This window comes from Mustela erminea, chromosome 7 (assembly GCF_009829155.1).
Source record: "Mustela erminea isolate mMusErm1 chromosome 7, mMusErm1.Pri, whole genome shotgun sequence".
NCBI lineage: Eukaryota > Metazoa > Chordata > Mammalia > Carnivora > Mustelidae > Mustela > Mustela erminea.
The window spans coordinates 117,427,549-117,440,387 of record NC_045620.1 but is presented as its reverse complement, the minus strand read 5'-3'; the positions used below and the strand labels follow the sequence as shown (position 1 = coordinate 117,440,387).

General features: G+C 39.1%; 1 protein-coding gene across 4 annotated transcripts in view; it reads left to right on the top strand.

Moving 5' to 3' along the window:
• Positions 1-12,839, top strand: part of LCLAT1 (lysocardiolipin acyltransferase 1) — a 180,522-nt gene that overhangs the window by 56,733 nt on the left and 110,950 nt on the right. For all 4 annotated transcript variants that reach the window (XM_032353057.1, XM_032353056.1, XM_032353058.1 and 1 more), the window contains one exon: positions 4,995-5,163. In XM_032353057.1, the coding sequence (XP_032208948.1) occupies positions 4,999-5,163 (165 nt within the window). In that variant the 5' untranslated portion in view covers positions 4,995-4,998. The remainder of the gene's footprint in view (positions 1-4,994; positions 5,164-12,839) is intronic.

Below are 12,839 nucleotides of genomic sequence, written 5' to 3'. Positions count from 1 at the left end.
TTGTATGGGAGGTTATTTTGAGATTCTGCATGTATGATGATACTGTTCTACTATCCCTACATTTGGCTAGATGGAATAATTTTCTTGAGAATTTTGTAGGCATTGTTCTGTTTTCATCCTGCTTCTGGTATTGCTGTTGAGATCTATCTCTACTGAGAAGTCCAAAGCCAATCTAAGTTTTGATCCTTTGCACCTGTTTATATCCTCTGTAGAGGTTTTGTAGAGTGTCCTTTTGTCTCCCTGTCCTGAAAGTGACAGTGCTGTCCTTTGGTGAGCAGTCCCTGATAATGTGGAATGTCACATTCACCAGTTTGAGAGAAGTTTTTGAATTATTTTATTGCTGATTTCTTCAGTTCCTCGCTTCTCTCTTTTTAGCACTCATGATTTGCATATGGGACCTCCTGTCTTGTCTTGGTCCTCTAATACTCTCTTTACTTCCCAGCTCTTTATTGTCTTGACTTTTGGGGGGATTTCCTCAGCTTTATTTTCCAACTCTTGAGTGTTTAATTTTTCCTAAACATCGCTATGTTGTTAACTTCCAGCAGCTCCTTTGTTTTCTGAATGTTTCCTTTCTTTGTTTTATTTAACGAAGAACATGTTTTTGTTTACTAGAAGCAGTATATGTCTTTCTGAAATGTTAAAGATAGTTTTCTTCTTTTTGAATAGTTTTTTCCCTCAAGTATACTTTCTTCTTAGTCTTTAATGTCATGGTTAAGGCCTTTCTCAGATGGCTCATTATCTGCTCACAATAAAAAATAGGGGACTTAAGCCAATTAGGAGTTTGTATGTAGGTGAAGCTTCTGTGAACTCTGGGCCTCGCTGGAGGGTGATTTAGGTGGACTATTTATTCAGGAGCCCTCAGTGCTTCTGTGTTTCATCTTTCTTCGCAGTTCTGTCAGCTCTGCAGAGAAGTGCGTTCCAGTAGTCTGCCTAGAGTTGTGCTGTTTGGTCCAGTGGCCACTCACCATGTTGAATGAGTGGTTCTTCGGCTGAATTAGCCACACAGAGCGTGACTGTCATACTGGACAGCACAGCTACTGAACATTTCCATCACTGCAGGAAATTTTATGGGAGAGTGATGGAGTAGAACTGAAATCTTGTTCCCAGCCCCCGGGAAGCCCAGTGAGGAAAGGCTGGGTCTCAGGTTCAGGATTCTCTATGTGTGTGGTCACTTAATCCCACTGTGTATCCCCTAGTCCAGAAGGCTAGTTTTACTTTCTTCAGAGAAGATAAGGCCTAAACAGTATGCTTAATAGCTCTTTGTCACTTTCATCACTCATTTACTTTTTGGCCTTTAAATCTTCCTGGTACCAGTTCGTCCACTGCATTTTCTGGGAGTGCCCCTGGTTAGAGGTTCCTTACCTCTCCTCTGTCAGTATGGACAGTGTTAGGGAACCAAGTCCCTTACTCTTTAGCTGTAAATACCACTGATATTGTTGATACCTTACTTTTTTGACTCCACTATGCATCTGATTTGCCCCACCGTGTGCTTATGAGGTAAGTAAAATAGAATAAAGGGCCACTGAGGTTCGGATATTGGACTGTTGACCAGATATTATTACTACCTAAATGATTTTTTTTTTTTAACCCAGTCTTAGAGTAATCAAATTTTGAGTTTCAGGAAAATTTTGGAGTATTTACATGTTAAGGACCTTTTAGTTGCTCATGAATGATTAAATCTGCAGGCATTGAATATGTCACTGCCAAGAGCCTTCTGTAAAGTGCCTGGCAAATATTAGATGCTCAAAAGGTAGGCCTTCAAGAATTTTCTCCAGCCTCCCCATCTGTAAGCATCCAGATTAAGTGATGTGGTCGTGATCATCAGACTCTTGCTTTGTGGGAGCTGGGTCAGATGGTCTTGGCTCACAGACCACTCTGTTACCAGCATCTGTCAATGCTAGGGTTTTTGCCAACAAATTCCATGTACCGCCAGTTTTAAAGGGAAAAGAAGCTCTTTGCTTTAAGTTTTTAACAAAACCAATCCATTCACTCCTTGCATCGATGCCTATATGCACTATTAGCACTTATCCCAAAATAGGAGTCCTAGGCCTTAGGTTTTTTCTTGGAGACATGTCAGAGGTGGTGTTCTTGGCTCTCCTGGCCTGGATGTGTGTACTTTGTCCCTAGGACCTGTGCTGCGGTGACTCTTGGAGCTCCCCACTGTGTACATTGTATCTCATGAATATCTGATGAGTTATAGTCCCCTGCTTAAGTGGTGCTGTTTCAAATTTCCGTGACTCTGCATGTTTTGTTTTACTACCTGGAATAATCTTTACCTTCCCCAACCTCACATCCTCCAAGAGTCCAATGCATTTTTAAAATCCCTTTTAACAGAGTTCCTCCGGCCTTCCTTTGCTCTAGCCTTACCACACCCGGCATGCTCTGCTCTATCCTCTGTTGTGGTGTGCAGCCGGTGGAATGGCAGGTGTTTCTTAATCTACCTGTTAGACTCTGGGAGCAAGGCTAGTTACTGTTTCAGCTGTGAGGTGATTACATAAGGACATTTTATGAAGGAAAGGAAGTTTCCTTCCTGAGTAAGAAACTATAGGTATCTGGGCTATGGGTTTGTTAACCCATCTTCTCACCCCCACCTTGCTCCCCGTTTGGGGTGCTTCCAGTTTTTGGCGGTTATGAAATGAATAAGCTGCTGTAAACAGTGGTATACAGGTTTTCGTGTTGCCGTAAATTTTCATCTGTCCTGGACACTCAGTAGTGGGGTTGCTGGGTTGTATTATGAGCGTGCATGGGACGTTGCCTGCCGCCCTCAGTCTGTGCGAACTCTTACTCTGCATCATCCTCATTAGCACTTGGTATCGCCAACTTTTCTATTTTGTTTTGTCTTTTTCAATTTTAGCAATTCGGAGTAAGTGTGTAGCCATCCTAATTGTTAACCGTGGTTGTCTGTGATACCTGTGAGAGTTGGAAGTAGGCAGAATGGAGTTGGATTTAAATACAGAGCCGGGGAAGAGTTCCTGAGAAGGCGATTGAGAGACTGCGAGGTTTATGAGAGCTTGGCATGTCATACCCACAGTGTTGTCCCCAACTGACGAGCACAGGGCCTTGTGCCCACAGTAGGAATCTCTGTGTGCTTATTGAGTCATTGAACAAATGATCCAGAGGTTAGGGAAACCTCTCTAGGGAAACCAGGAACTGGATGGAAAAGTAATTTTAGATTAGACTTGGCCTGAGTAACCCCAGTATGTTCATGGGACACATCTTTTTATTATCTGTGCCTGTGTTTACATATGTGTTTAGAAGCTGACTCAGGTCTCTGATTCCCAGCCCCTCAGTGGGAGGGAGGTGGCATCGTATCTTGGTAGAGAGTGGAAGGCAGTAAAGACTTGATCTATCAGCTGGTTAGGGGGACTTAAGAAAGCAAGTCATCGTGATTCTCGTTCTCTCCTTTATCGCTATAAAATGAAAAGATTTTATTAGATGATATCAGTATCTAAAGGAAATACAATATACATAGTTAAAGGAGCTTAATCACATCAGATGACAAATAGTTTAATAAGCAAGGAAAAAGCATGTCTGAGGCTTTGTTGGATATGAACAGAGGGAGTGTGAGCCCAGCTTTTCAGGGAGATTAGGGGTAAGTGTCCAGACAGCTAGTGAAGGGCTTGTGGGCAGAGACAAACAGAGCAACAGAGGTTCTTAGAGGGTTTCAGGTAAAGGAGCAGCACTGTGGATTGTCTTTTTTTTTTTTTTCCCCTGGTTTTAAAAAAGCTTTCTCATAAAGACTGGGGACAAGCTGCCCAAGTGTCTTCTTTCCGTGCAAAGGGCCTCAGAAAGCGAGGCTGAGGGTGCGGAGTAGCAAACACCATCCTGGGCCCCGGGCGAGTCAAGTGTTGGGCCCCTGCTCTTCAGCGGTCTTTCTTTCCACCCTCAGAAGTTTAGATCAGAGTTTAGAAGAAATCCAGTTCTCAGATATTCATTCTCTTTGTACTTGGAAGGATGTTGTACGCATACTGTCAAGTGCTGGTAGAGGTTTAAAAAAACTACTCCATGCCTGGATAAACTTGAGTCTGTGTTAAGGGATTCGACCTGTTTTATTATTTGTCTGACATTTATGAAAGCACTTTGACATTTGAAATTTTATTTGTTCCCCGTTCTGAATATTTAAAAGGAATCACAGGTTTTGATCACTGGAATACCTTTAGTAATATAAAAATTTTAAAGCCATTACTGTTTTCATAATTTTAATGATTCTAACAGTTTTATTATACCGAGGCAAACTATATTTTTGCTCTATGGTAGTTTAGGTTATAAAATCAAATGTGTGATTATTTATTTTAAACTGTGTTTCCAACAGTTTATTTTAAAATGTCAATTCTAAGTGTTTCTGGTTATGAAGACCCAGAAAGTAATCTTTTGGCAAATAGTTTAGGAAGGCGAGGAGTCTGACTTCTGCTTTATCTTTCAGCTTATAAAAAAACAAACAAAAAAAACAGTTTAAGATGAGTTGTCTAAAGATACTACTTTTAGGTTCTAATGTGAAGGATTAATATTTCTAGGTTTTTAAAAAAATTTAGTGCACTATAAAATTGCCAACCCTTTTAGGCAAAGTCAGTCTTAGGAAGATGTTCTGTAATTCTTGGTCCATTAAGTCTACTTTTTATAGTAGGATATAAAAAATTTTGGAATATTTTAAGGTTTGTAGTGAATAACTTCTACAGTTTTCTGTTAATACTAATAACCAGTTAAAAAAACAAATATATTTGTTTATTGTATATTTGTATATTTGACAGCCTTTTTTTTTGTTTTAAAGGTTAGACGTTTATTCTGATAATATTGATTATATTGATTTCTAGTGTCCTGGAAGTTTGTTAGATCTGTAGGACATGTATGAGGGTCACCTTCATGGTATTGGAGCTCTTATATTTTTTATTCGAGCCTTTTCTGTAGCCCTGTATTCAAAGATTATTTTATGTTTTTCAATTTGGGCAGTTATATGTATAATAACAAAATACATATTTTTTTTTTGTATCTTTCAGAATCATGGTGTCATGGAAAGGGATTTACTTTATACTCATTCTGTTTTGCGGAAGCTTTTTTGGAAGCATTTTCATGCTGGGCCCCTTTTTACCTTTGATGCTTGTAAGCCCATCTTGGTATCGTTGGATCAACAACCGCCTTGTGGCAACCTGGCTCACGCTGCCCGTGGTAAGTCACATGTCAGATAAGGAGACGGGACCAAAGTAGCCCAGCTGACCAGTTTTTATTTTGTTAGAGTTGGATTTAGTCAGATGTTAAAATAAACATAAATCCTTCCTGGAGGAAATACAGGAACTAGAGAGAATTAAATATAATTCATGTCCTTGAAATAAAATATCTAAGAACCATATTCCAAAATTAAGATCTTCTTTTATATTCCTCATGAAGTTTATTTTCCTTCATCGAAAATGATTACATCACTAGTTTTGTATTTCCATTTATTTTACAAAATAATGGCAAAAATTAACATTAGATACACAATTTTTTTGAACTTTTGATATTGATGTGATTGATTTAATTCTTCTCAGTTAAAGAATTTATTATTAAATAATAATAAAGAATTAGTTAAAATAAAAAATAAGTTAAAGAATTATTAAAGAATCAGTTAAAGAATTATTAAAGAATTTAATAATAAAGTGGTTTCCCATCTGAGGGCTAGAGTGACAACATCTGTAAGGTAAAGGAACACACAAAATGTATAGTAGATTCTTGGAATAGACAGGGATTCTCTGCAAGGTCAGTGCATACAGCTCTGAGCGCAGCTCTGTGATTCTGAGCTTGGCAACGTCCTGTAGGGTTCCAGTCCATCCTCCTCCCTCGTCTGGATTGAAGCTGCTTCGGCCCTTCCCTGTGGCTGCTAGTCAGTAGTGCCTTCTCCAAAAGTGGAGTGACACCATACATTGTCTTTATCTTGAATAGGCCCTATTTCCTGAGGCTGTTCTGCTCCTTCTTTTTCCTGAGCAACAGCTAGAACTTAATGTTACTGGGTTTATGGACAGCCATGGTGGGGGTGTTGAGGATATACCAAGAGGGACTCCTCTGCTTTCAGTTGCTGAAGGATCTTTTTCCATCCTTGTCTTTTGAGCTGTGTTGCGCGTTTCCCCTCAGGCAGCCTGCCCTTGTCACATCTGTGGAGGGGAAAGTCCACTAAAGCTGTGGACTCCGCAGGCAGAGGTTGATGAGGGGCTGTTTACAGTGCACCCTTTTCATATTTTCAAAAGGATTCCTGTGGTGACTAGTTTTAAGAATTGAATTTGTCCTTTGTCAGGGGTTAATTTTTAAAAAAATTATTTAGGTATGTGTTTTATGAAATGTGATAGCGTTCGACTAAAAGTAGTGTCCCCTATCTCTCCCTGTCCCTCCCTCGTCTCCTCTTCCCCCTTCCTCTTCTGTATTTGCACTTAATCTATGAACACAAAGAAAGGACCGTAGCATAACTGGTAGATGGTAAATAACCATAACTGGTATGGTTGCATATTTAATCCAGATTAAGGAGAAGAATTGCAAGATTGTGTTGAAGGGTAATGATGGTCATAGCTGTTAGCACTTCTGTGGATACGGTGCTACTAATAAATACTTGAGGACGCCTTCATTCCAGGCACCACTATTGTCCCAAGTTTACAGAAGAGGTAGAAACTTTGCAAAATTAAATGATTTGCTGAAGGTCACATGCATAAGCAGAGCTGAGATTAAATCCAGTTTGCTGCCATTAGAGCCTTAGGTGATAGGAAAACCTTGAAGGATTGGTCAGGGTCACATGGTACTTGACCTTCCAGTGGTAAGAAGTTCACTGGGACCTCCTGACTGTTTCAAAAGAAGAAGGTTTCGAGTTCTTTCAAGCCAGGGCATGCCTCAAGGGAAAAAGTTTTGAGAAACTGTTAACTACTCATAAAATCAGTCTCAGTGGCATGATGATTTCTCGCAGTGAAAGAGGAAGGTTGGTAAGGAATAGTCCTACAAAGCCTTGGAGAAACCAAAGACTGAGGTTGCTGAAGTACCTGGAACAAGGCCATGAAATGAGTTGTGCAATATTCTCTCCTCGTCTGTTTTGAAAGAAAATGACATGTATGTATGTCGGTGTTTATGTATATGGTGAGATATGTGTGTGTTGTGAACACAATTGAGTTACAACCTAGGGACCACATAATGTACCCTTAGCCGGTCACAGTCCACCCGAAGTTCATATTTACCACCTTGCGTCAAATGGAAGAGTCGGGATCAGGTGGGGCTTTCATGCTCGCCTCCTCGGTGCTGCTGCTGCTGGCCTGATACATCAACTTGCACAATAAACTCTAGGGTGAGTGTTACAGCTTTTCCCTTTTACTAGTCCCGTGTCTTTCAAAGAAATAGTATGAGAGAATATAGTCTTATATTTATCTAAGTATTTTCCATTTATAGTATTCTTTATCCTTTATTAGAGTTTCTGTCTGGTATCATTTCCTTTCAGCCTGAAGAACTTCCTTTAGCTTGTCTTGCAGTGAGGGCTCCTGTGGATTAATTCTTTTTTCTTTTAGTTGAAAATTTCTTTATTTTGCCTTTGTTTTTGAAATTCTGTGTGCTGGCTGTGAACTTTATGGGATGACAATTTTTCTTCTTTCCGTACTTTAAAGTTCTACTGTCTTGTGGTCTCCCTGTTGTTGATGAAAAGTTAGCTACCCTGTATTTGCAGCCCTTTGTCTCTAGCTGCTTTCAAGATTTCTTTCCCTGTTGTTGTGTTGTTTTTTCTTTGCTTGTTTTCAGCAGTTTGGTGATGATATGCTAGGTCTAGTTTTCTTTGTTTATTTTGCTGTGTTTCATTGGGCTTCTTAGATCTGTAGCTTTGCTTTTTCCACTTTGGAATGTTTGGGGCCTGTATTCCCTCATATTTTCTTTTTCTTTTTCTTTTTTTTTTCTCTGCTCCATTTCGTCTCCCCTCTACTTCTGGGACTGCAGATGCGGGTGTGGTAGATGCTTACGTTGCTGTACAAGTCACCAGGTTCATTGACCCTCTCTTCCGCTGCCTCTATTTAAAATACCATACTTTCAAGTTCTAGAATTTATATCGGGATCTTTGTTGGTTTCATTACATTCTGAGCTTTCTCATCTGTTAATTCATCATAAACTTATTTTCCTGTAACTTAGCTGAGTGGTGAGTTTCAGGGCAGGAAGCGACAGCCACCTTCCCTATTTTTTTTTTTCTCCTGTAGGAAGTACATTGCATCAAATATTTGTAATATTCTTACATGTATAAGGAGTATCCATATTATCAGTATGGATACTCCTTATACATTTATGTAAAAATTCTTTTTCCCTTCATAATAGAAGGAAAGACTTCTTTGGTAAGTTTTGTTAACTGTTGTTTATGTCAAAAGTAATCAGCAGGATCCTGGACATTCATCCAGCAACTATTAAGTGTCCACCATGTGCCAAGCCTATTGCTAGAAGGTGATGATAAGCAGGACAGATAGGACCTCTGACCTCGTGAAGGTAATAGTGTTCTACCCAAGCCATCTTGCCTAGTTATAGATACACACAGCTTGACTAGTTTGTCTTTCATTTGCCTGAGAGACTGCCTCCTTTGCTAGATGACAGAAGGTGACTTCTCAGGCCATGAATTTTTTAGAGGTAGATTTTTAAATTAGCTTTAAAATGATGTCCATTGTTCCATTGTAGCTTTCAAACAGACCGTTTAATACGGAATATTCGTTTTTGTGGTGCTGCTTACCCACTAGTAGTACTGATTTACAAAATGAGTATTTCTCCATCAAATATCTTATTTATATTAAGTAAAATAAGCACATAATGCCCAGCTCACATAAGCTTAACTGTCATAAGTACATATTTCTAAGAAGTACTCTACAAGCTACCTGAATGTTAACTAATTTCATTTATGTCACTATAAACCAGAGACATTTCATTTTGAAAACTTTCAGCTTTTTTCAAGTTAATATATAACTTTTTAAAGATTTTTATTTTATCATCTGTAAAATAAAGAAACTGGAGTAGATGATCTTTTGAGAGCCATTGCTGATTCAGCACTGTGTATCTGATTCTAAAACGTTTAGAGGTAAATGATTTTTTGGTAATGATCATACATTGCTTTACATTTTATTTAAAGTCTTAAATTTTCCAGTGTATAATCTTTTGAATATGAATCACATTTTTGACTACACCCTTCTACCAAAATCTAAAGGGTTTTGAAAATTTTCTTGTAGTTACTACGTTGGTAGGAATATTTGCAGTTGCCATGCTCTAGTGTCCAATCAGTCTGTTTCCTCGAAGAGCCAATATAAGTGGAATGCTTATTGGTACAGACATTTGATTTCAGTACTGACCTTACCACTTTCTAGTCATTTGAACTTGGCGGAACTACTTAGCCTCCCTAAACTTCTCTTTTCATTTGAAAAACAGGGGTTCTAATACTGCCCTTCCCTCAGGCAGTTACTCTGATGAGCGAATGAGGTAGTGAATACAGCTTTTTCAGAATACAGTGGTTTGATTAAGGTAGAACTTTATTCATCCTCAGGACCACGTGGGCAGGGTAGCTCTGCTCCCATGTCATTCAGGGACTCAGATTCCTTCCATCCAGCCTGGCATAATAATATGGTCGGGACTGGTCACTACCACTTTTTTGCCCCACTCTGCAGGAAGTAGGTCTGGGAGGAAATCCAGAGCAAGGGCTTTCCTTTAAATCAGTGAATTACAAAGAGCACCTGTTTCTCTTGCTCACCCCGTTGGAGGGAATGGCTGACGGCTATAAATTAATTTTTTAAAAAAAAGATTTATTTATTTATTTAACAGACAGAGATCACAAATAGGCAGAGAAGCAGGCAGAGAGAGAGGAGGAAGCAGGCTCCCAGCTGAGCAGAGAGCCCGATGCGGGCCTCGATCCCAGGACCCTGGGATCATGACCTGAGCCGAAGGCAGAGGCTTTAACCCACTGAGCCACCCAGGCGCTCTGGCTGACGGCTATAATAACATCCGGGAAATACCATCTTTCCTCTGGGCAGCTAGGTACATAACTAAAATCTGTTACTCTGGAAGAAATGCTGGATTTCACTAAACAAATTCTGCCATAGCTGCTTCTGCTGTCACTCTTAGTGCTGGTACTGTCACATAGCATTACACCATACACTATGGTACAAGTCTTCATACACTCCAGGTGCATGCCTGCTGCATGGTGGATGAGCGAAGAGTGGAAAGATAATATGTGTGTGTGTTTCTTTTTTTTTTAATCTAGGGTTACCCTCACCCCTGTTGAAAGTGAGAGGAAATGTGAGTGGTGCTATATTGAGTGTCATTCTTGTGTTTTAAATAGCATGTAGACCAATCACGTCATCTGATGGTCAGGTAGAAAAAGCTGTTCTAGCATTCTTTAGAAGAAAACTGAGCTGGATTTTTTGATATGTACTGGTCTCCTGTGAGGTACATTTCTGTGAGATTTGCAGTGGTCACTTTCAGCTATTCCTGACTTTTGCTTTGAGAACTTAACACACAGGCAGAATTCAACAACCATCACTGCAGTATTAAATTAGTATATATTTGAAAAAATTTCTGTTACCTGTTTAACTCACTGCCTTGCTTATGAGTAAGGGCATATCAAGCAGAGTCTTTCAGCTAAGAAATTTATAGTTGAATGCCTTACAGCTAAGTAACAAAAAATTGTCAGTGTCTTTTATGATCTTTTATTTCATACTTTGACAAGGTGCTAAAGAAGTTTTTATTTCAAAACAAATATATATATATATTTTTTTACTCAGAGGGAATTTAGTCTTTTCTCAGCTATACATGTACTTTACTTTAAGCAATTCCAAACAATTAAAAAAAATGTTCACGAATAATAGATTAGGTAAATGGATATAAACAAATTACTGCTTCACCGAAATAATCATAAGGCGATCTTTTTTGTAAGCATCTCTTATGCATTAAAATGATTTCATTGGCAAGATTTTTCTTCTCTTACCATTTTTAAGGAGGATTTTGCGTTTTAAATGAGGTCCCCCAGTAAAATCTTCTAGAATCTTAGAGTTAGGTGAGACTTAGAGGTCACCTCGTCTAACCTATCTGTGTAAGAATTCCTTCCAGAACAGTCTGAAGAGAGTGACCATTCTCTCTTGGTACATCCCTACAGCGGGGAGTATAGGTCTTAATTCATTTCATTTTCAGACAGTTCGTTCAGCATAATCACTGTTGTCAAGATCAGACTTTGCATGCGCCCAGAACACTTTTTGCTTCTCAAAGTTGGGAGTCTTTCCAGTGGTCCAATTGTAGCTAATAACCTAGGATTATGTAAATTATTTGGGGTTCTGTCCTCTCACCCTAGTCATGACTTAGGAAGTTAGAGATCATTTGATAACTCCCCATGTAGGAGACAAGTCTCTTCCACAGCCTGCTGATTACAGTCCAGTCCTAGAATAAAACAGGTGTTCAACAGATACAGGGTATAGTTTCTACCTAGACTGCCACTAAGAGAAGGGATACTGTGATGAATGGCTTGGGACTGCAAGACTTTAAATAGCTAAGGATTTGAAGAGCTGGGCCTAAGTGAAGTCTGAAAAGCCCAGGCAGACTAGGAGAAGGGGAGCGCCACAGAGTTGTTTTTACCTCAGACTAAATAAAGATTCATCGAAAGGATAAATGAGAGCTTGGGCCATGATGGCAAAACTGATTCTCTGTGATCATGAAGGGGAACCTCTCATCTTTGTGTTTTCAGACATGGTAGAACACTTTGAGGTAGTGATTAGTGGTCTATAAAAGATCATCAGAAGTTGCTTCCATAAACCATTATTAAATTTTATAAGATTAGTTTTTCTTCTATACTAGTTTCTATTCTAGACTAGGAAAAAAGACAGTATTCTCACATTTTTTCCTAGAATAGTTCTTAATCTGATTAATCAGTTTTAATCCAATTATTTGAATTCTGCAGTTTAGCCAAGTTATAACCTTATCTCTTTGTAGTAAATATTTGTAGTTCTGCCTTTGCAGGAGCTGTAAATAACTTGACTAGATAGGTCTAGTCTGGTATTACAAATGATTAATGTGAGTTTGAGATCTAGGCTGTCCAAAAGGTTTTATATAACTTTCAGGCATATTCTGATGAAGTGCTGGATGGCAAGGGAGAGAATGCTGTATGATATGCTCCTGGACAAATAGTCTGGATTTATTTTGACATTTGGGATCCACGGGATACATGTATTAGAATTGCACTTAAAAGGTGAGGGTTGAGGTTTGGGATTTATAGGCTTTAAGATTTTTTAACTCTTTTATGTGGCACAACACACAGTTAACAGTCAGCTTCATCTTTCTACCAGTTAAGGGAAGGGCATCCTGCATTTTAGTTTTTTGTAAAAACTGTAAAGTATCATTTGGAAAGTGGAGTGGAGCTGGACCCAATTAATAAGCCATAGATGGTATCTTCACACATGTCCTCTGGGCTGAGACATGTAATTCAGTGATTCATTTTGGGAGTTGATGGTCCTGTGTACTTAGAAAGAGAGAGACAGTTTCTGCTGCGGGTCCAAGCCTAGAGGACTCTGCCGTGGCTCTCTATCAAGAAGTCTACCTAGGACTTGACTTTCCAAGACTTTGGAGTGGGGGTTATAATTATTTGAGTGACCCTTTTGAAAATCAGATGAAAACTACAGGCATTGAGCAGAATACCTCTGTATACATTTTCCGGAGGTGTTCGTTTTTATTTACTCCCTGAAGGCCATACTTCTAGGACTTGATGTCAGGTTAAACACCCATGCCCTAAAGTGAATCTCAGCTCTGGGAAAGTAACTTGATGGGATCTGTGGGATATCGTTTTACTCTGTTAAGATATTAACACTCTGATTGTATAATTCTTTGGACATAAAACATTTCTG